We start from the raw sequence: 24,068 nt of genomic DNA on the forward strand, positions 1-24,068 counted from the left end.
ACTCCCACAAAAAAAAAAAAAGAATCAAAATGAAAGCAATCACTGTCTAAAGCTACTGGGCACTGCATGAAGGCAGGATGCCAGTGTCAGACTCGAAGACGAGACTGCACCCGGCAGCTACTTTCCAGCAGGGAACAACATGGGGAAAGCCCCCATGTCAGTCAGGGATCATTCCGTCCTTCTAAGAAGCGGAGCTGGAGTCCAGGAGAGCTAAGTGGAGGAGGGTGACGTCCTGCCGTCGTGGACGGTCAGGACTGCATGGGGGGAGAGCAGCGCACCCTGCAGAGGCACTGGCACGACATCTCTGGGGACAGGTGCAGCACCCCAGGGCCAGGGAGGCCTGAACACAGGGTGGGGACAATACTGTGAGCGGCCCTACCAGGAGTCACAGGGTCTCATCTCAGACTGCCCCTGAGACCTGCGGGAAGAGATTGAGGGGCCGAGCGCAGAGGGACATGCCACGGGCCGTAGCCAGGCGCCTGCCAGCATGCAGCAGTGACGAGGCCGCAGCCCCGGGGGGCCCGTCTGGGAGGGGATTACCCACCTGATCCCCTGTCTTCAGAGCCAGCAATGAGTCAAGCCCCACCAGCAGCCGGGGCCTGCGGGGTCCCGGCCCCTCCTGCTGCAGCCGCAGATTCTGGCCAGCGTGCAGTCTGTGAGGTAATCTGAATTCCTTGGCAGCCAGCAAGTACCTGAATTCTTTCAAAACCACAGGAATCCAGCAGAGAAAAGGTAAATATCCCGGCGGAGCCAGTGTTAATTAGCAAGGAAGGCTACTGAAGAAGGACCGGGGGAGGCTGGGGAAGGCATGACGAATGCTTTGGGGTCTCTGCTGAATTTCCACTGACGGCGACGCCGCGGCAGAGAGAGAGAGAGGCGGTCCCCAGACAGGGCCTCCGGCCACTGCCACCATGTGGTGGTCGCCTCCGGCCCCCTGCACAGACACCCTCACATCCCCCCGACTCGCTCGCGCTGTCTATCTTGGGGTCTCTGGCAACACATGTTGTTTTCCACTTCATTTTGGCTTGGATTTCTGGTTTTCCTCTTTCAGGGAAAATGTGGCTGTGAGTATGTCCATCAAATCATTTAGACGGCATTATCAGACCCACCTAAACCTGCCAAAGCCACACCAACAGCCCCTGGGATGCCACTTTGGACAGGAAGAGGGATATGCGCCATTTTAGTCATTTTCAGTTGAGAAGGGCACCCCAACCCAGAAAACGAGCGTCCCCTGCTGGCACAGGCCAGTGACACCCAGTGAAAGCAAAGGCCGGGTGAGGGGCCTCTGGGAGAGACACAGGAGCCAAGCACCAGAGGGTCCTAGACGCCCCCGAGCTCTGCCCACAGGTAAGAAAACAGAGAGAGCTGTCCCCGCTCCAAGGCAACTCCAACAGCACGGACCACTGGAACTATTCACCTAGAAAGGGACTGTTTACATTCTTTTTCTTTCAGTATGTTTGCAAGGGCACAGAATTTACACTAAATACTTCTTTCACAAAGACGTCTTGTGAAGTGAACTTAATCTTTCTGTCACCAAACCATTACTTTTGAGGTCGCAAACAGAAGTGATATGGCATGAGGCCCTTCTTTTCTAAAGAAGGAAACGCGTTGTACTTGCTGCCAGATCTGTCTCTTTAGGAAAGATTATGGTTTTCCTTGTTGAGCCTCAAAGTAAAACAGCCTAAATGATCTCATCCCAATCCCATTCTCTTCAGTAACGTCTACATCAAGCACATGCGAGCCAAGACTGCGAGGCGCTGGAGATGGGGAGATGCTCTGCACGGCGGCTGAGGGTAATGACTCAGAAGAGCAGAATCGGAGGAACCGAGAACCAGCCTGTGGATGCCCAAACACACACTGAGCTAAGACACGGAGGCCCGGGCACACGCAGGCCACTGCACCCTCAAAGGGCTCCGGCGAAGAGCTTGTCTTTCTGTAAAGCTTTCCCATTCGCCTGTGCTTCTAAGGAAACAAGTAAAAGCCCCAAAAGTGTCTATTTCTCAGTGCTATTTGGGCAGAGATGCTGGAAAGCTGTTCTCCAAATTACTGATGAGAAGCCACTTCTCCAATACTGATGAAAGGCCTCCTTTTGGAAAAAACAGTCAGTTCCTGCCTAGAGGGCAAGAGAATCGCTCAGCTCAGTGGATTCTGACTTCTAACACACGCCCAACACTTGCCAAAGCACTTGCATCTCTACAGCAAGTTCTGTAATAAATGTCAAGGTCTGAAAACGATGCCGAATCGTACCAGTAAGGAGAGTGGTCAACACGGTGGGTAATGCGTCTTTGGAACAATATGCAAAACGTACAGCTCTATTTCACCTTCTCTGTGCTCTAGCAAACAGGAGAGCCCAGCTTTCAAGGTTTGAGAGCACACGCGCCCATGGACGCTTCAGGAAACTTTCTACAGGAATCTGAGCAGGGCGTCAGCTTGTGCACGGATGCCTGGTCCAGTCCTCTACAGAGAAACTGAGAAAGGGCTTTGGTTTCCCTCATCCTCGGATTTCAATGAACAAGAGGCCAGAGCCAGGGAGCTTCAGTAGCCTCGGGGGTTCCCAAGGTTCAAACTCATAAATCTTGATTAAGACTGTGACAGGCTGGTGACATGCTGCTGCTGCCCCCTAGTGGAGAGGCGAAGACAAGGCTCAACCAGCTAGAACCCGGAGGGCAGGCAGCTCCCTTCAGCTTCTGGTCACAAAAGCTGGACGACAGGAAATAATCAAAGCACCAGTAAAATAAGTTGTTAGGGTGTAAGGTCATATGGCAAAGAACCGAGGCTTAAGTAGGTAGCATTCCTGGATTTAGGGAGATTCCTGGCTTTGATGTATACGTTCTAAACAATCTGTCCTGACAGCTCATACCCCCCCAGACTACAGAAGGGAACTCTGGGCACAAGGGAGCTTCAGGTGAATGTGCTGAGGGAAAGAAAACAGCAAAGCGATGTGCTTCTTTTCAATTATGAAAACACCGATACAATTTTATGGCTATGGGCAACAAAATCGTTCGTAACCTGAACCGTAGGATGACACCACGTTGCCTTAAACCCTAAAGAAAACCCAGAACACCGTGCATGCAACCGCTATAATGTGCACGACCTTCCAACTTTGGAGATCAGGGGAGGCGGCTCATGCCCCCTGACGGTAAGAGGGCACGGAGCAGGCCAGGTGCCCAGCTCTGCTGTCAGACTCACGACTTCCAATTCCTGAGGAACTCTGAGCCTCTTCACCGCTTTAAGCCTTCATAACCTCATCACAGGTAAATAAACGCAAGGCTTTTATTTTCCTTTCTCAATCTACTGGGAGGGACAATGGTGGCCCCTGAGTCTTCACAACTGACACTCCGTGCGAATCCGTGTGTGCACCAGGATGCCTGCTGCGAAGGGTGTTCCCTTACACACACATTTTGCTCCTCTGCGTCACTTACAAGGGAGCGTCAAGTAAGAAGACTGACTTCTGTCCTCCAAAGTGCAAGGGGAACTCAATTTTCCTAAATTCAATCTCTCAGAAACAGATCTGGCTCATTCTGCTATCCACCCCTGACCCCAGACAAGCCACAGTCTCTTACCTGGCCAATCCTTCTTCATAGAGGTAGATGACAAGAGGATCGTAGGAAGTCACGAGCACGTAGAGTCGGACGTCGAATTTGAAATCTAGAGAGAGAAAAAGGATTGCAGTCACAGGAAAAATTACATTCCTTTGTCTTCAATTTATTCTCTTCAGAATGAACAGGACAGTGGAACAAAGGCATGTGAAGGCAAGACCACCACGGAAACACACTCTGCCCACGCACAGAGCCCTTTAAGGAGAATACTTCCACAATGGAACTGTGTATAAAATGGGCATGGAAAAGGAGCTTTACTTGTAATATAGAGTTTTCAAAGATGTACTTGCAACTGGATAATCTATAATACATACCTACTGCATAATGAAGTTTCTTTTGTATTATCTCATTTTACCTTTAAAAAAAATTTCCATGAGGTAGTTTAAAAACCAGCCTTATCCCTGAAGATGCTCCGTCAAAACTTTCAAACTGGGCCAGAGCAATACAGTACAGCAAGAGTACAGCAGGTATGATGCTTGCCTTTCATGCAGCTGACCTAGGTTCGATCACCAGCATTCATATCCAATTCCTGGGTCCCCAGTTCCCCAGAACCCCCCCCCCAAAGAGTGATCCCTGAGCACAGAGCCAGGAGTAAGTCCTGAGCACCACTGGGTATGACCCCAAAACCGAACTAAACCAAAGTATTTCAAACTAACTTCCTAAAGGTCTATTAGAGAATGCTATGAAAACGACCCTAAGCCTCTATCATGAGGAGGGCCTGGGAGATGGCTCAAAGGAAAGAGCGCATTCTCGGCTGCGAGAACCCTGAGTTCGATCCCCAGCACTCCACGGCTGCCCTCGCCCCTCTGGGAGCCACCCTCCACGCTGAGCCAGGTGCAGCCCTCCAAACAAAAACTGAGCATGATGTGCTGCAGAACCTGATCCCAACTCACCGTCTATGAGCAGGGGGTTGTTAATGTAACGGGAGACCAGGATGTTCTCTTCCAGGGAAATCTGGTTTGGCTAGTGAGCAGAGAAAGAACAAAAGAATCAAATGCAAAGAAATCCTAATTCGTTAGGGAGCAAAGCTCTTATTAATGTTTTAGCAATGATAATCCTGAAAACCAAGACAATGGCTTCTCCAAGCTGCCATATAGTCGGCCACAAGGCACACCCCTAACGGAAACACGGGGTATCCAATTAGAAGAGGGAAAAACCCTTTACACAGCCCCTCTCACCAAATCGTCAGAGCACCTTGAAGAAGCTACATACATACTACAGAGTTAACTATCAAGAAAATAACATTTATATGACAAAAATGAAACCTCGATCTCCTACAAATGTAGAAAGTAAGATGAACTTTTCTTCTTCTTCAATCTTACCATTATTCTTAAATAAAGGTTTCTTCAAGCGCCTGAGAGCACTTACAGATGTGTCCACCGTGAGTACCGGTGAGCAGGACATGCTAACTTGAGGGCACCTGAATAGAACTGCAGGCAAAGACCACATGATCTTTTTTTGTCTGATTGCTTTTGTTTTCTGGACCACATGTAGTGGAGCTCAGGGACTCTGCACTCAGAAATCTCTCCTACCAGGCTCAGGGACCATATGGGATGGTGGGGACCGAATCCGGGTTGGCTGTGCACCTGTTGTACAATATCTCTGGCCCCAAGGACCAAACGATCTTTTCAAGTACGTGCACGCGCGCGCGCACACACACACACACACACACACACACACACACACACACGAGTATAGCTAAGGGGATGCAGCAAGGGAGAATGCAAACATCTGACCTCTACTTCCAGAGTTTGGGGTTTAGGTCGAGGGACAGCAGAACGCATTTCTAGGCACATAAAGTGGAGTATCTGCAAGTGCAGAATGTGAAGCTGCAAAACACAAACAGGAAGTGAGCGCATGAGCGTCGGTGAGAGGAACCCTGGAGTGCAGGGCAGATGAGAGACTGCAAAGCTCTCCCCTGGGGAAGAGGCAGGAGGCGACCACCGAGGTAATAACGAGAGGCAGGCACGGTCCCAACATGAGGAGAGAGGGAGCCTCTGCCAAAGGAACGTGAACCCCTGGGCCGAGCAGAGCTTGGACCTGACAAGGCGGGGAGGTGAGAAGATATTGTGGACTCCTGAGGATCAAGAAAGAGGTCAAAGTGTCTGGTCCAGAGCAGCTGTGTGGGGAATGAGAGAAGACAGCATTGTCAGCTGGAAGAGGCAGGAGCAAAAGACTCCGAAGGGAAGAAGTGGCTTACACACACACACACACACACACACACACACACACACACACACACACCTGCTGCCATCTCCTCTCCTCTGTCCCTTATTGTTCCAGTGCCACCCAGGGGTTGGTATTGCCCTCTTGGGAAACACTTTTGGCTGTTCCACCTGACAATAGCTTAACAGAGAGAGTTTGATCTTAATTAGGAAAGTGGATGTGATTCCAAAGTTCAACAACAACTCAGAGTCTTGATTAAAGCCTGAGTTGGAAGGCAGTTTCAACTTGGAATTGAAGCCAGTTTACATCAAGCTAATTAGGGATGGACGAAAAGGAAACAGACGTGAAAATACCAAAAGACTTTCTTTAGTTGCCCAATACCAGGACACGTTACCCACAAAACTCTACCGACAGCTCCATTTTTTCTGTGAAAAGATTTAGTTCCTGTTGCAGATAGAAATGAAAGGTGCAGACCACTGAATGAATGTTAAAATGACCTAAAATATGAGCTGGTTTGTACCATCCAAAGAACAAATATGTATGATGAGGCGGGAAGTACGGAGACCGGGACGGCCTCTGTGTGGCATGGAGTGAAGGCTACCACCCATGTGTCCTCTGGTTTGAGGAGAGTTGGACAGTCATGGATCTCTTCTGGGCTTGGTTTGGGGCCACACTTGTGGTATCCTGGTGCTACTCCTGACAATGTGGGAGTCATTCCAATGGCGCTTGGCGGGCCTTTGGTTCAAACCCAGGCCTCCTGCAAGCACAGGCTGTGCCCACCACAGACTCCTCTCTTGAAGTCTGCGGCTGTTCCTCAGTGTATCGGGAGTTCCTCAGTGTTGCTGTCAATAAGTCTCAGATTTGGAGCAGAGGCTGCAGCAGGCTGCTTTGGGACTGCATCTACTCTTACACTCTATGCTGGCATATTCCCTCGGCCTCCATTTAATCATTGCTTTTCCTAATGAATGTTGCCATATGACTGAGTTTATGTCCCAAGTGGGTGGCTTGTCTTGGCCAAGTTGTGCACACAAGTCTTGAGCATCCGTCGTCCCTGACTCAAGGAACAGTCCTCTGTTTCCTGGGGTCCAGGTAGTTGCTAGACAACTACAAAGTTGTTTGTTTGCAAGTTTCCAGGTGGGAAAAGTCACTTCTTTTTAACCACAAAAAGAGAGCAGGAGGCCCAGCAAGTTTAGGACCCTCTGCTCTCGAATCAGCTAGACTGGAGTCAGAGAGATAGTACAGCAGTAAGGCACAACCAGGGTTTGATCCCTGAAATCCCATATGGTCCCCCGAGCACTGCCGGAAGTAATTCCTCAGTGCAGAGCCAGGAGTAACCCCTGAGCACTGCCGGGTGTGACCCCAAAACAAAAACAAACCAAAAAAAGACTTTAAAAAAAAAATGTCAGCCGACAGCTATAATCTTGACTTTATCACTTAATAGGGAAATAATAGTAACAAGCTCATAAAGAATAAATGAGGTTAGATTTGAAAGGCACAGTGATCCTTAGCAGATATTATATTCTCAGAAAACATCAGTTGGTATTATTACTGCAAATTTAATAGTATCAATGTGGTTCTAAGTATTGTATGGTCATCTAAGTCACACAACTCAACAGAATTCACCACAGGCCATGATATGCCATTGTACTCAAAACAGCATACTGGTAATGAAGACATGCAAAAGTGAAAGCAGAGTCCCCAAAGCTTCAACGGGCTATTAGAAATGACCCACAAACCAGGGCCACCCTAAATTTTTGACCGTCGGGGGGTGGAGAGTGGGGGGGATCACATATGAGATAAAAGCATATATACAGAAACGAGAGCAGGACAGAAGTTTGGTAAGGAGGAATGAGTAGTGACCTAAATACTCTGCAGATACTTCACCATCTCGAGGAAAATACGATATTGTATTTACCGTGGATAATGTGTGAGACAAGGATGCCTAAATTTGACTTCCATAATCAAATTCATACCTTAATCAGAAAATGCCGGATCCTCCCCCGCCTCAATCTCAATACACTAAATTGGGAAAATGTGGCCTTTAGTCATGGTTACCGGAGGAGCTAGGGTACTCCTAGCTCCAGTTCCTTCGGGCTGTATTTCGAGAGTTAAATTCAAGGGCACGTCGTCAAAGGACCTTTGCCAGTCGGCCGGCCCAGAAGCCTCCATCTGGAGGAGCTCACACTTCTCCTACATCAAAGTTATGTGTGGGTTTCTCTTTTCTTTTTTTCTATCCTTTATTCTAGTCTCGTAGTGGAAAGCTGCTAGATGCAGATATTTTCCAAAAGGCTCTGACTATTATTGAGCATTTTTATGAAGAGGCCCTCTCTGTGCAGCAGGAAGCCAGGAAAAGCTGTTTTCATTTGGCCTCACACCTAACCCTGAGGCGCCCCACCACCCCGAAAGGCCCTCACCCACCCACCCTAGCTCTGCTCACAGGCCCTCCGCCCCAGCACCTCACCCCCACATAGAGGCACTCTGCCTCTCTCTCTCCTCCTCCTCCCTCCCTCTCGCTCCCCCTCCCTCCTCCCGCCTTCCTCCCTCCTTCCCTCCCTCCAATCCAAAAGGAAAGCAGGCAGCATGCGTGGAAACAGTTACTTCATCCAGTTGGCTAATGGACCACATATTCCAAGGGAAAGGGTCCAGGTATGGAAAAGAGGGGCTGGGCAGGCTGCAGTGGAAGGGGAAGAGCATTAACAGAATGATTTGTAGGTCTGGGCAAAAGGTGACAAAATTCCAGCTCGGGACTGAAGTGGGAATGTTTTCCCATGATGCCCACCGGCCGCCAGCTCCCTCGCTGTGCCTGCTGGCATCTCCCCAGGCTTCTGTCTGGCACCCCCACCAAATACCTCAAAGAGTCAGACTCACTCCAAAGCTGCACCGAGGGGGAAGGGAGAAAAGGGTCCAGCCAAGCACTTTGATCAAGGCAGGGGGTCTTGGGAGGGAGAAAGGGAACATGCCAAAGACATTCTCCAAAGACGTGTCACCCCCTGTGTGAGAGCCAGCGTCCAGGGGAGAGTCAGGGCAGTAGGTTCTCAGCCCCACCAAGGAAAAGTTCAGCTTTTCTATCCTTTAGGATGTTGGTTTTAAAATAACAAATCACTGAGGCATAGAGCATTCCAAAAGGGGTGGGGGAGAGGGGAGAGGGAGAGAAAGAGTCCCAGATGAGCTGGGAATAGATCCGACTCTTTTTTGACTCAAGTCTAAGAAAATAAAAAGCAAACTTGTAGCACAGTTGACTTTCAAATAGCCATTCCATTTGGCAGCAAAGCCCTGAGCCCAAGCTCCGGCCGTCTACATGATTCAAACAACACAGGCGCTCTTGGCGGGTGCTGGGGGGCAGGGCTGAGGGGCAGGACAGGAGTCTTCCGCCAGGTCCGAACCCAGCAAGGAGAGACAGATCCAAGGGGCTACGGGTGACAGGAGAGCCAGAGGGCTCCAGCGCCACCCAGGGTTCGGCAGTGGAATCTGCACGCTGGGCCCGGCAGGTCACAGCTGCTGCAGCAAAGCTGGCCTCGGGTGTTTCCGCCCAGTTGCAAGGAAGGATTTTCCTTCGGAGAAAGACTGAGTGGAAAGTTCAATCCTGCCTGTACTGACAGAGCTCAGGTCGCGCCTGAGAGAATGGGGGAGCCTAGATGGAGTCCCGACTCACTCACAACACATCTATTCGCTCCCTCCTTTCCCGAGTGCCAGGACAGAGGAGATACCGTGACAGGAGATGGCAAAGAGGCTAGAAAAGAGTTAAAGGAGCCAACAAACAGTCCACGCTTAAGGGAATCTAGAAAGAGAGAACGCTGATGGGTCGGGCCGAGAACAGAAACTAGGGGAAATGAACACTCTTCCCCAGGAGGCCTCAAGAAGTGCCAGAGAAAGACCAGTGTGGGTGTTTGCCTTGCAAGCAGCGACCCAGGTTTGATCCCCGCCATCCCATATGGTCCACCAAGCACTGCAGGAGTAACTCCTGAGTACAGAGCCAGGAGTAACCCGAGCATCACAGAGTGTGGCCCAAGAAAACCTCCCCTCCCCCACCTAAAAAAGTGCCAGAGGATCCGTGTGAGGCAAGAGCGGGCCCAGATGGGGTGAGTTCTCACGAACAGCAGAGGGGCCGGGCGGGCTGGGGTCGCCATCTCTCCACAGCCCTCAGGATAAAGCCTAAGGCTGACACTGCAGAGAGGATGCTTCTGTGGGTGCAGGGGTCAGACACCAGTGTGGACTCACAGCCACCTGATCCCTGCAAGAGACCCAAAGGGGAAAGGCCGGCCTGGGAAACAGCAACGCCTGCATTTCCAGTCGGGCTGTGGCCTGTCCAGTGGGGTGGGAGGAGGGACACTCCTCCCACGCCTGCTCCCCAGGGGGGAGCCAAAGTGCTCTGTCATCCCACAAAGCTCCACCAGCCTCTCCAGGAGAGGTCGCTAAGGGAACAGCAGGGCGGACCCAGGCCAGGGGCCCAGCTCACTCTTCCTTTCTCCTTTTTTAAACAAGTTTTTAGTATTGTAATATAGGTGACACGTCAGCAATAGCAGTGACTCTTCTGATGAGCCCACTATCAAATACAAAATAATTCTTTCCTTATCTTACTTTTCTGTATGTGTGTGTGTGTGTGGGGGGGGGGGGGGGGGGGGGGAGGGTGCTGAAGATGGACCCAGAAAGCAAAGCTCTATAACAGAGATATCACATCTGGCCCCTTCAGTTGCCAACTGCAACCAATATGTTCTTTTGCTCATACTTATGATGCAACACATAACATCATCAAAACTGAGAAAGCTCAACAGCAGGAGGAAAAAGATGATCCCAAGAAAATGTAAAGAACAGAAGGAAACTTAAAAAAATAAAAAACAAACAAGCAAACTCAGTTGGGATCCACAGAAAGGTAAAACTTTGATTATTAAGTATTAACAGGCTGGCATTTAAAATAAAAACACTTTTCTAAAAGTAAATTAGGGAACTGAGAGGTTCTGGAAACTGAGGGCTGCTACAGAAATACAATAGATGGATGGTTCTGTGAGAACATAAACAGAAACCAGAAGATGCAGGAGGGGAAAGACAAAGAATTAAAAATGAGTTGACATGGAGGAAAAGCCCAGACACTTTCAAAGCAAGTTCAAAAGGCAGAAATGAAGAACAAAAGCAGGGACAATTTTCCCCGAACTAAAGAAAAACCCTAATTTCTAAACCAGAAGGACCAGTCCAAAGTCGTGGCAAGAGAATGAAAAAGGTCCAGACTGAAACACCGGTAAATAAACTTCAGCATTGAGTGCTATAATAGCATTAAGGTTTTCCTCAGTGGAGCAGCAAAATGGAATCAGAACTCTTGAAGAAGAGTATAAATGTCATAAACCCGTAAAATGATGAGCAATAGTACAGCAGGTACTTGCTGTGCATTTTGGCCAACCTTGGTTCCATTCCTGGATGGTCCCTGAGGCCACCAAGGGTGATCCCTGAGTGAGACCGAGAGAGAGCCCTGAGCACTGCCAGATGTGGTCCCAAAACGAAACAAAACAAACAGAAGGAAAAAGAAATGATGAACAAAAACAAGTGCTCCAATTTGGAGCTGTTACGTAGAAGCGAATGCTGCAGCAGGATGATTGGGATCCTGGGAATGTATAGTGGGGAAACCAACCAGAACTTCAACCAGCTGATGGCATGACTTTAGCACAAAAGACCCATCTCAGGAGCCTGGGCACTCACTGAGATAGATGCAGAGCCAGGTCCATGTATGAGGCTCCCTGAGTGCTGTGGCTGCTGGGCCCCTGGGCAGATGCTCCACTGCTGGGACAAAGGCCATGCTTAGAATTTCAGCAGCTCCAATGTCTGCCAGCGGGAATGCTAAGACCATGTCTGGTCTTCTCACATTCAAGGTCTCCCCTTAGCAATCACTCTGGCAACAGACTGGGGTGGGGGTAGTTTGGGAAAATTGTCTATGAACTCAACTGACAGAGAAAAAGGTGCCTCTTTTGCCCACAAAAGAGGCGGGGCAGTAGACTTTTACCTTAGGGGGTCCGGGCAGTGGACTATCTTACCTTAGGGGGCCTGAAAAGTGGACTGTCTTACCTTAGGGAGTCTAGACAGTGGACTGTTTTACCTTAGGGAGTCTGGGCAGTGGACTGTCTTACCTTAGGGGGCTGGACAGTGGACTGTCTTACCTTAGGAAGCCTGGGCAGTGGACTGTCTTACCTTAGGGGCCTCGCCAGTGGACTATCTTACCTTAGGGGCCTGAACAATAAGCTGTCTTACCTTAGGGGCTTGGACATTGGACTGTCTTACCTTAGGGGGCCTGGACAGTAGACTGTCTTACCTTAGGGAGCCTGGACAGTGGACTGTCTTACCTTAGGGGGTCCGGGTGGTGAATTTCCTTACCTTATGGTTATGTATTTGGGTTATGTATTTGGCTCAACTACCATTTTTTGATGTTGTTAGTTATTACAATACATCAAGATGACATTTGCAAAAAAAAAAAGAGAGAGAGATGAGGAGGAGGAAGACGGTAAAGTTAGAAAGAGGGAGGAAGGGAGGGATGATGAGAAACAGCAGCATGGGTGTCTGAACAAACTCAGACTGACATCCTGTATGACCTCCAGGGTAGGAACCCACTGTCCAGACTACCAACGAGCACTTAGTGCTGAGAATCCGCCCGACAGTACACAGGAAGCAAAGAAAGGTGCCACCTTCTTGGCTGACACCAAAGGCTGCCCTCCCTGACACCAGATCCAGTGACTTTTTCACTGGCAAGTAACTGCTGGCATGGGAGACAGCGGGTGTCACCAGCAAGGTCTACAGCAGCCAACTCAGCCCCAGGACAGCTGGGACTGTGGCCTGCCAACAGGCCTCTGTTCTTAGTGAAAAGGATGGGTGAGAGGTACCGGTAGCTCAGGCACAGTCGGAAGCAGAGAACACACAAGGGACAGGGCCCCCCAGCACACTTACATTGTTGATCAGGTAGACACCCCGCCCTCTGGAAGAGGCCACTGGTTTTACTATCCAAGGTCCCCGATCCTTTGAGTATGAATCTGCTCAAGATACCGAGAGATAAGAAAGGAACAAAGGAAAATAAAGGCATGAGTTTATCACCTTACATTCCAACCATGGTTATCTACTTAGGTAACCCAGGAATTTTCCATGTTTCTCCCTGGAGGATGGCTGCTACAAAGCTCACATTTTGGGCCACCCTTACAAATGCAAACAGAGGTTCAATGCCGGAGCCTGCCAGGACTGAGGAGTAAGCCCTGGGCAAAGCCAGGTATGGCCCAAAATATAGTTGTGTGGTATCTATCTATATCTCCGTGGTCAAAGAGCAATAGTAAAGTGGATGAGGCATTAGCCTTGCACGCAGCAAAGCCAGATTCCATCCCTGGCACCCCAAATGATCCCCCAAGCTCCTCCAGGAGTGAGTCCTGAGAACAGAGTCAGGAGTTAAGTCCTGAGCACTGCCAGGTGTGGCCCAAAAACTAAAATGGAAAAGCTGTTGTCAACTCATGAGAGGTACAAAACCAGAAGCCATAGCTTTGCTTGAGAGCCGTGGGATACAGACAGCTGATCCACATAAGGAAATACTGAGAAGACGCACAAAGCAGAACATTCTAGAAGACCTGCCCCTCACCTTCTCCCATCTTTAGATTCGCTTTTATCTCTGTTTGGGGCCACTCCTAGGACTCACCCCCAGCAGGGCTGAGGACCATGCAGTGCTGGGGATGCAAACCACAAGCTTGGCGGTTGGAGCCTTTCTCCAAGCTGACCTTGAGCCTCTTCCCTGATATCAGCCACTCAGTCAGGCTCTGTTCCCACAGAGAAAAGCCTGGCAAAGTCCAGTTTCTCTGCCTGAACCTGGACAAGCAAGTTCCCTTGAAAGCCAAGGAAATAAGCAGCCAGTGGGGCTGGGATCTATAGAGTGGCGCTAGCGAAACAGCCAATTCCTGGGTCCCTAAGATGTGTCTCATTTTACCCTGAAGAATACATGTCACAGCAGTCCGAAGTCAAGTTCACAGGCAGAATATATTACATAATCTGTTACACACCAGTTAATATATATTAAAATGATATATAACTATATTGTAGTTATTGAAGACACTTTGAGCATTTACTGACAACACTCGCATGAAAGACGGCCAACTGGGATATACTGCTTTCATTTCCCTTACGATGATGAGGAGTTTTTGTTTTGTTCTGTTTTTTGCAACACCAGCTCTGCGTGCAGGGATCACGCCTGTCGGGTTGGGCGGACCATATGTGGTGCCAGAGATCAAACCTGGGTCGGCCGTGTGCAAGGCAAAATGCCTTACCTGCTGTATTATTGCTCTTCGACCATTTGAGAACATGGCGATGGATGGATAGATACCACACACAACTATATAAACACTGTGTTAAAATACATCATCTCATTTTTTTTTCAAATCAGAACAACCTTCCACCAAAGTTAGAAAAAATTAGAAATTATAGCACCAGGTATGTGACTCAGCGGTGAAGGGCATGCTTTACTTACCAAATACTTGAACTGAATCCCTGGTACTGGCAAATAATAAATAAATAGAAATGAAATAAATAGAAATTCTCTCTCTAGACATGTAAAGAAACTGCAGCTCAGAGTGAACTGATCACCAATGATTTTTAATTCAGATATTCTGACTACTGGTCAATACTCAGTTTTTAGTTTACTTCTTTTAGGTCACACGTGAAATTGCTCGGAGCTTACAGCTGGCTCTCTGTACTCAGGAGTCACTCCTAGCAGTGCACAGGGGACCATATATGCAGCGCCAAGGATTGAAATGAGGCCAGCCGCTTGCAAGGCAAGTGCCTTAACCCCTGTCCTATCTCTCTGGCCTTGGTCAATATTATTTTGAAAATAAGTGCTCCCCCGGAGGCTTTCACTTCCCCTTCACCACCACAGCCATATTCCACATATGTCACCCCTAAACATTGTCACCAAATCTCTGTCACTGCTGACCTCTGGCTACGGTGCGAGAGTTTGGCTACTGCCTACCCCCAGGTAACCCTGCTACCACTGCTGACCATCATGGCTCTCTTGCCTCTGAGAGGAGACCTCTGTAAACCAGAGGAACATTATATGCGACAACCACAAGATGCTACTAAGATCAGCATACACAATCAGGATCCAAAACAAGAGTCTTGGAACCAGAGCCATAGCAGGCAGCCGACCCAGGTTCGATCTGCGGCACTCCATGTGCTGCCCCGAGCTCACCAGGAGTGACCCCCTGAATGCAGAACCCAGAATCAGCCCCAAGCACTTCCAGGTAGGACCCAAAATACACAGAAAAATAAAATAAAATAAAAAAGCCCGCTTTCTGTTTTTCCCTGAAGCCGTTCTGCTAAGGAACATCACTTCTGGATTTGGACAGCTTGGAATGGGGGTGGGGGGTGGGGCGGTGTCCATTTGTCCCAAGGGCAACCCCTGGGGCTGGGGTGAGGGGCAGGCACTTACTGCAGAATTCTGCGTACTCGGCCGGCAGCAGGAAGGTCTGGGGGAGGATGTGGAAAGCCTTGAATCCATGAGTGTGCTGCATGCGAATGATGTTCTTATACAGTCGGTCCTTCCGGGTGAGTTCATATGACCTGAAACCACACGGGATTGCCAGTCAGCAGCCTGACACACACTTGCCTGAGCCCAGCACGAAATCCGAGAGCTGTTACTCAAGGCAGTTTCCTCGCCTTAATCTATCCCCCATGGCAACCTAGCAGGAACGCGAGTCATTTTCATGACGAAGATTTCTTCAGTCAAGTTTATTATTAAGGTATAATTTATGCAGAGTCAAATTTGTCCTTTTGGGCATGCAGTTCTATGAGTCTGAACACATGCATATACTTACATAAATAACCACCATTTACAGTCAAGACAGCGGACAGGGCTAGAGACTCGGCACAGGGGGAGGCGCTGGCCCTGCGTGCTGCTGACCCAGGCTCCATCACAGGCAGCACGTACAGCCCAGATGGTCCCCGTACAGCCAGGACTCCCGAGCACCAAGCCAGGAGTATCCCCAGAACACCACCAGGAATGGTCCCAAAACACCCCCATCCCTTCAGAAAAATACCAATATCCCCGGAAAGTGACCCCTCTAATAATGAGAGTTTGCACACTCTCGCAAACACGGGGCTGTTCTCAGTGCCCTGAGTGTGCCTGTGCCCTCAGGTCAGCTAATGCTCCTCCACAGTCCGTCTTCCGACCCCCGCCTGCTGGGCAGGGAGCTGTGCTGAGCTGCGTGCATCCGCCCTCCAGTCCTTCATATGGCTCAGCAGTGATCCATTCAGTGACACGCCAACCTGGCTCTCTACTCCCCAACATCGGCTTGTTCCTTCCCATGTTTTGAAGATCATGAAAAGTCACTATAAGCATCTACATGTGGGTGTCTTTAAAATTGTAAGCTGCCCTAAGTTTTTGGTGTGTTTTCCCATCCACAAGTCTTCCTCTCTCGAAAAGTCTGGGTCTGGAAAGACTGCTGAGGAAGTCGCTACAGTTATCTGTCATTGCATAATAAATTCCACCAAAGTAACAGTTAAGGCAGTAATAACCTGCTTGAACAGGTGGTGGGAGGGACGGAGCGGCAAGGCCCTGGGGGGTGCAGTCACCAGGCCTGCTGGGAGCTGGAGCACCCACTCTGCAGGCGCTTCTCTCGTACAGGGCTGGGAGCTAGCAGTCAGCCTCTGCTGCCCCCCTCGTGACTTTTCCACCAGGCTGATGGAGAACCTTCTGACACAACAGCTGGTTTCTCCCAGATCCAGAGATCCAAGAAGGAAAGAATGAGGCAAAGAGCTGCCGCGCTTTGATCAAGTGACTGACAATCTGGTCTCCGTGACGCGCCGTCACTTCTGCCACATTCCATGTGTGAGAGCAAATCACTGAGTCCAACCATCCTCATGAATAGAAATTTAATGAGCTCAATGTCAAGGAAAATGTGCACATTAAAAATAAATAAATAAAGTGCCCATGACAACACATATTTTTAAACCCCCATGAAAGCATAATTAACCTTGTAAGAGGCTGCCAAACTATTGGCCGTTTCCTCATTCCAGCTCAGGAACTGTCAGCACGGGCTACACTGCACCCTGACTTGGGATCGTCCACTCTCCTAGGTCTATACTGGTCATCTCAGGAGGTTTGTAACTTGCATTTCCCTAATGGTAAGTGATGATGATCGTCTTTCAAAAAGAGCTTGTGCCCCTTTTGAAAAAATGGGTTGTTTTCTTCTTACCAAGTTGCAAGATGTTCTGGATTGCCTTTTTTTTTTTTAATCAGATACACGTTTTAAAAATATTTCTCTCCTACTCCATGGCTTGTCTCTCCATTCTCTTAGCAGGGCTTGCCTATTTATTTATTTGGGTTCTGGGGCCACCGCGAGCGGTGCTTCGAGCTTACTGCTGGCGCCACACTCAGGGATCACTCATGGCAGTGCTTATGGAACCATATGGGATGCCGGGGATCAAACCAGACTGGTGGCTTGCAAAGTAAGTGCCCTACCCACTGCACTATTACTCCAACCCCATCTCTTAGCATTTGTTTCTGTTTTGTTTGAATTTTTTTTTTTTAAGAGCAAACATTTTATTTGGTATACAGGGCAGAACTTGAGGACCTAGCTGAGACTCTTGGTGATGCTTGTGCCTGGCTGTGAAGAGCAGATCTTTCCAATTTAATGAAGCCCAACTTAATCGTTTTTATTCCCAAAGGACTGTGCTTTGGGGCCAGGGCTTAAGCTCAGTGGCAGAAAAATTGTCAACCCCAAGAGTACTGCCCTGATCATACTCCCCCGCACCCCCAAATTTAGTACAAAACAGAGCCTGCAGACTGTGTCTGATGGTTCTGCCTGGAAGGTGTGCTGCTCCTGTGGGGGCACATGTGGGTTACGCTCTATTCCCGAGCCACAGAACAAAGAAATCACTCCCTAACCCAAGGCTGCATCATTCTCCTATTTTCTGGTAGCAGTGTTAGTTTGAGGCTTTTTAAAGACTATTTAAAAGTCCACTGTAAACAGATGATTCTGATTCCCTCTATGCATCCTGTTCCACATGGAGAAATCCAATAAACCATCCACTCCCCCGCTTCTAGGCAATGAAGAGAAAATAGGGCTTAAGTGAAGAGACACAACAAAACCACAACTTGTTAGGAAGCCTGAAAATCACATTTATCCCAAATCATGAGGACACCTCATGTAAGGTGGCTATGCAGCCGAGGTATTGAGACAAGATGACTGGGTACGGGGCAGGAGAAATGAAAAATCAAACAAGAGTCTTCATTTCAAAGGATGAGGAGGAGAGTATGCGTATATTAGTAACCAAAAATCAAACACGTGTTGGAGCTACTGTGGCCTACCTAAATCCTGGAAACGAAACAAAACAACATGCAACCCCTGACGCCTTCGGGCCCCTCTTCCTTTCCCCGCCTCTCCATGAGGACAGGGATGTCTGTGGCTGAGTGCCACTGGTACAAGAAAGCAGGGCTTAAGCACAAAACCCTATTTTCTTTGTCACAGATATAAAAACAAAGGACCTAGTCACAAAAATAATAGCCAACACTGACAAAGCACCAACTCCATGGACAGCCAGCTTCCTCTGGTCTTAGGACTCCAGATCTTGGCATGCTAAATGCTCCTAACAGTCCTAGGAGGAAAGTGTACTGTTGCTTTCTTTTTTAGCCACATAATGAAGAAACAGATGCTCAGAAAGGTGAGCTGGCCAAGGCCACTCAGCAGACCACAAGACCACATCATAAAAAACTTAGTTAGTGACCATTTCACAACTCAATTATGTTGTCCTTCAACTCTAACACAAACAAATAAATGGAAATCACTGTAAGGTAGAAAGGATTTCTCATGCCATTAGCAGAATGGGGTGGGGTGTGTGTGTGTGTGTGTGTGTGTGTGTGTGTGTGTGTGTGTGTGGTGAGGGCAGTAGGAACCTCTGCTTGGAAATCTGGTAAGTTTTTGAACCAAAAGCAGCACCCTATGAAGAGTCCAGGTGGAGTATTCCTTTATGAAGGGGAAAACGGTAACAGAGAAGGAGATGAGGAAGGAGAATTCACCCACATGAAAGTCTCTGGGAGCTCAAGTTTAGGAAAGATAACCTACAGAATTTAAAATCTAGAAATCGTCTACTTTAAAAATCATCCATGTCTGAAGTTGGAGAGATAGTACAGACCCTTGCCTTGCATGCGGCTGATCTGGGTTCAATTCCCTGTCCCCAATATGATCCCCTGAGCCCTGCCAGGAGTGACGCCTAAATACAGAGCCAGGAGCAAGCCCTGATCACAGCAAGTGTGGGACAAAAACATATAGAGCCTTATATATTTATAAATTTTATATATTTTATTACCTGGGTTCCATGGGACTTTACTCTTGCGTGAAGCTCGGCCCAAGCGTCCAGAAAGTGGCCTGGGGTGTGGCGGCGGTTGGGTAATGGAAGTCGGCTGTAGGGGCTGGGTTCCTTGGGGCAGGGAGGGCTCTTACCCACCCCCTTCGGGGGTGCCTCTAGTGGAAACAGTCTGGCTCTGAGTCCGGAACTTTGTGACCTTGGACTCTGGACTCAATGGGACCCAGGGGTCACACCCATAAGCCACACCGTGCTGGCACCAAATAATCTCCTCATCAACCACCCTCCAGAATTCAAGGTTGCTCCTCCCAGTCGGGAGTATAAAAGGAGGCCCCCATAACCATGCCACCGGACTCCGTGCCAGGCTGTTTCCACTCGGGCACCCCAGAGGGTGGGTGGGCAAGAGCCCTCCCCATCTCAAGGGACCCAGCCCCTACTGCTGACCTCCACTAACCCAACCGCCGTGACACTCCAGGCCACTTTCCGGACTGCGTGGCCGCAGCCACGGACACATCATGGGACACTTCCTACCCACTGTCCATAATTACCACACCATGTTTGATGGAGTTCAGACAGTAGGCAACAGATCATAGAGAGAACTATATATGCCTTTATATAAATATATAAATATAAATATGTATGCCTTTCAGAGTGCCTGGCAAGCTACCAAGAGTATCCCACCAGCACAGGCAGAGCCTAGCAAGCTACCCATGTCATATTCAATATGCCAAAACCAGTAAGTATAACGGGTCTCATTCCCCTGGCTCTGAAAGAGCCTCCAATTGTTGGGAAAGATGAGTAAGGAAAGGCTGTTAAAATCTCAGGGCTGGGACAAATAGAGACGTTACTGGCACCCACTCGAGTAAATTGGCAAACGGGATGACAGTGATACAGTGATATATTTTATATTTGTACTTATATATTGTTTTTTATTAATCCTGCAGCGATAGCACAGCAGGTAGGGCATTTGCCTTGTATGCGGCTGACCCGGGTTTGATTTCTCAATCCCTCTCGGCAAGCTACCGAGAGTATCCCACTCACATGGCAAAGCCTGGCAACCTCCCCATGGCATATTAATATGCCAAAAATAGTAACAACAAGTCTAACAATGAAGACATGACTGATGCCCGCGCAAGCAAATTGATGAACAACGGGAGGACAGTGCTATTAATCCTATATATTTTCTAATATGTGCTCAAAAATATAAGTCACTCAGTTTGTTCTGAAAACTGCTGCCCCATATCACAGCCATTTTCTTTTTAATGGTATTTAATTACTTCTGCTGACTCAGGCCCAAAGTCAGAGACCTTAAAACAGACTAACTCCAGGGGCCAGAAAGACATAATAGGCAGGAAGGTGTGTGCCTTGCAAGATCAGTCATATCCACGCACCACAGATGGTCTACCGAATGCCTCCAGGGATCACTCCTGAGCACAGAGCTGGGAATAGCTAATGAGCACTACTGGGTGTAGACCAAAAAACAATAAAGCAATAAATAAATAAGTGGAGTAACCCCAAGAGCATTACCTGGGGAAGTGATTAACCTTTTGTGCTTCAGAGAGGGTGCGAAGTAAGAAGGGCTTCAGGTGGGACCCTGTCCACATCAGGTTATAGTCAGTGCTGCTTGGGTGAACCTGAAGACAAGAAGCAAAAGGCATCAGTGCTCACCTCTCTCCGGAAAGAGCAAGGGCAGAAAAGGACAGGGAGAATTCTCTGTCTCCAAGCTCTCACATAGGTGGCCCAGATAGTATGTGAGCTATTAGAGTGAGGCTAAGTAGACAGAATGTGGGGATATCAAGTGTAAACAATGAGCAAGTTGTTGAGAAAGAGAGGGGGCGGGGAGAAAAAGAGAAAGAGAGAGAGAGAGAGAGAGAGAGAAAGAGAGAGAGAGAGAGAGAGAGAGACCTTCCACACAGAGCCCACCATGTCTCTCAGTGTTCTTGCCCATACAAGTATGAGTTGAGGACCCACCAGCACACCCCTTCTCAGGCTGGCAATGCATCTTTACAGCCATTGGGAATAATGCATGATCAGAGCTAAAACCTCTATCAGCAAACCCACTCAGAATCCTCTCTTTAGCATTCTGTCTTGAAGGGACAGGTCTGGACTCTGTGCCTATAGTGTGATGGGCACCATATGGTAAGCCCGAGACATGAAGGAGCAACAAGACAGGCTATAAGGACTGCCTCCAATGTCTACATCAACTTGAACCCAAGATCAGGAGCTAGAAACCAAACTAAGCATTATGTCTCAATGCATCTCAAAGATGCTGGGAGTCAGCCCAGAACCTTTGTCTATTCTTTTTTTGATGTCCATGTCCCAACTTTCCCAACTTTCTTGGGGAACCATATATCCCTTGGGTTTAAAGGATCAGACACCTCCTATCTCTCCTTTCCCCAAGGAATGGTTCCATGATTGAATCTGGGCCAACATCCCGCCTGCAGAATATCCTTCTTGAGAAGAGAGAGGCAAAGGGGTACTGCATAAAGTCACTTCCTGGGCCCTCCCTGGAGGACCCCATCCTGCAGTTACTGCTCCTACACTCGCAGGGCTGACCTGGTCTCCATCCTCCCTAAGGCCTGCCACAGGGCTTCCCAGGCTCTGCTAGCCAACCTCCCTACATATCTCTTTTAGTTTAAGTTGGGCAGAATGTTCCTATCACTTGCAATCAAAGATCCTTAATTGTGTATCAGGCAATTTCCTTAAAATAATGCTGTCTCTTAGCCCCTACCTCCATCCCTAATACACAAATTCTTATGGAAATGATTCTTAACTATATCAAGGAGAAGCTGGTAAAACCACACTGAAATTCAATCCAGTTTCCACATCATCACACAGCACTGGTGCCATGTGGTTTCCAGAGCGGGTCTTGTTCACTAGTGGTCGGGGGCTAAGATTTTCAAGTTCCAAGATTAAGGAAAGGAGTGAAAAAAGAGCTTACTTCGTGAAATCCATGGGCTGTCAGAATGCTACGAACCAGGCGACTGTCCGTCCGCACAATCTTGTAAGACAAATGATAGCGTTCTAAAGAAAACCAAGAAATCAAGTCAGTTCATCTATCAAAATGATGACCTGCTGAATTATACACCATAACATTATGTCACCACCCTTAGGTTTTATTTTGGATCAAGGATTCTTAAGGTGAGGTTTATTGGGAGTCACTAAGTACAGTTCAGAGAAGAAACCTGTTCTAGCTAATTTCCAGTTATTATTTGACAATTAATTTCTATTAGAAATGCAGCAACGAACCAGCAGCATTATGAGTAGGTGTAACCTTATGCCCACAGAGATCAGATCATTTCATTTGGGTTTGGGAGCCACACCCAGCAATACTCGGAGCTACTCCTAGTTCTGTGCTCAGGAGTCATTCTTATGGATGCTCAGGGTACCATATGAGGTGCCAGGAATAAAACCAGAGTTGACTGTCTACAAATCAAGCACCTTAACCCAGTACTATTTGGAGCCCCCAAAATCAGGTATTTTGTTATTCTACCACTGTCCTATTTCGCTCTGAGTATCACTTACTCCCACATGTTTAAACGGTAGGGCAGTTGGGCCTAGGGATAGCTCAGAGGCCAAACTGTCTACAAGTCTGAAGCCGTGAGGCTGCTGTCCAATCTGCAATGCTAGTACTAGCCCACAAGTGTGGCCCCCACAGCTCTGCTCTGGGGGATCCAAGTCACCACAACCAAGAGTGGCCTCCCATCACACAATGAGGACAACCACCAGAGGGAAGGAGAACACACAAGTCAGCTTCCCTTTCACAATAAGCAAATGACGGAAGTTAAGAGACCTGCCACTAAGTTATGTTCTATACACTAATCACAAAGTACGGAGCACAAACAGCCTTTTCAAAGAATTTTTGAATACTTCAGATAAAGGACTAACATCCAGAACCTATAAAGCACTCACAAAGCTCAGCAACAAAACACACACACACAAACACACACACACACACACAATTTATTTGAAAGGGTATGTGCATACCTGTTGCAGTTCTTCATACAATAGACAGACACAGAAACAACCCAAGTGTCAGATGCACTGGATAAAGAAGTCTGTGGCGCATACATGCACAGGAATACTATACATCTCCAGGGGGAAAAGTAATGTAGTTCCCACAACTTGGATGGGATGAAAGGGCTTCACGCTGATGCATAAGCCAGAGGAAGGAGGACAAATACAGGATGGTCTCCCTCATCAGTGCCATATGGAGAAATAGATGAAGGGAATGGACAAGTGATAATAAGCCTCGGATTTGAGAATACAGGTGTGTGTGCGCCAGTTTGGGGTTTTGGCGGGGGTGGGGGGTCCCAACCAGGTTGGCTGACAGAAACACAGGTGTGCGGAAATAGTGCAGCCAACGGTACCCACCAATAGTGCAGCCAACGGTACCCACCAAGGCGCTAATGATGGGGACACTATCAACATGGGAACAGGGGAGGGTCACGGGCATGACGGTGGCAGCAGCTTTGTACTTCAATACTAGAAATTTGAACAAGACTATAATCCTACTGCCTACCCCGCAATAAAAAAAAAAAAATCTTTTCCGAGCTATTATTTCATGTCTGTATGACTTGACTCTCTTCCCAACTGAAAAGAAGCCCTGCTAGAGACTGCCAAGGTGCTCCCATCTAGATCTCAGACTGAGGAGACCAAGGGCCAACATCAACCCTCAGGACAGGTGTGTTCAACTCCCAGTGATTTAAAATAAAATGAAGGCGAGAGATAGTTACAGTGCTTGCCTTGCATGCAGCGACCCCCATTCAAATCTCCAACACCACATACAGTCCCCTGAGCACAGCCAGGAGTCACTCCTGAGCAGAGCCAAGAAGAGCCCCTCGGTCACCAGCTGTGGTCCACCTACTCCCCAAATAAAAACAAAAATCCAATGGAACTGTTGCTACCTGATGGGGCTTTAAAGGGTGTTTTGTTTTAGGTTTTTTTTTTTAGGTTTCTCAGCTTGTCCACTCACATTCCCAGCCCAGGTCCCCA

The 24,068-nt window shown here is 48.4% G+C and overlaps 1 protein-coding gene across 9 annotated transcripts in view; it reads right to left on the minus strand.

Moving 5' to 3' along the window:
- Positions 1-24,068, minus strand: part of TTLL5 (tubulin tyrosine ligase like 5) — a 286,995-nt gene that overhangs the window by 246,179 nt on the left and 16,748 nt on the right. For all 9 annotated transcript variants that reach the window (XM_056133744.1, XM_056133741.1, XM_056133747.1 and 6 more), the window contains 6 exons: positions 22,015-22,097; positions 20,601-20,707; positions 15,199-15,329; positions 12,690-12,772; positions 4,493-4,562; positions 3,564-3,648 (listed from right to left, as the gene is read on the minus strand). In XM_056133744.1, coding sequence (XP_055989719.1) covers positions 3,564-3,648; positions 4,493-4,562; positions 12,690-12,772; positions 15,199-15,329; positions 20,601-20,707; positions 22,015-22,097 — 559 coding nt within the window. The remainder of the gene's footprint in view (positions 1-3,563; positions 3,649-4,492; positions 4,563-12,689; positions 12,773-15,198; positions 15,330-20,600; positions 20,708-22,014; positions 22,098-24,068) is intronic.

This window comes from Sorex fumeus, unplaced genomic scaffold (assembly GCF_029834395.1).
Source record: "Sorex fumeus unplaced genomic scaffold, SorFum_2.1 ptg000098l, whole genome shotgun sequence".
Taxonomy (NCBI): domain Eukaryota; kingdom Metazoa; phylum Chordata; class Mammalia; order Eulipotyphla; family Soricidae; genus Sorex; species Sorex fumeus.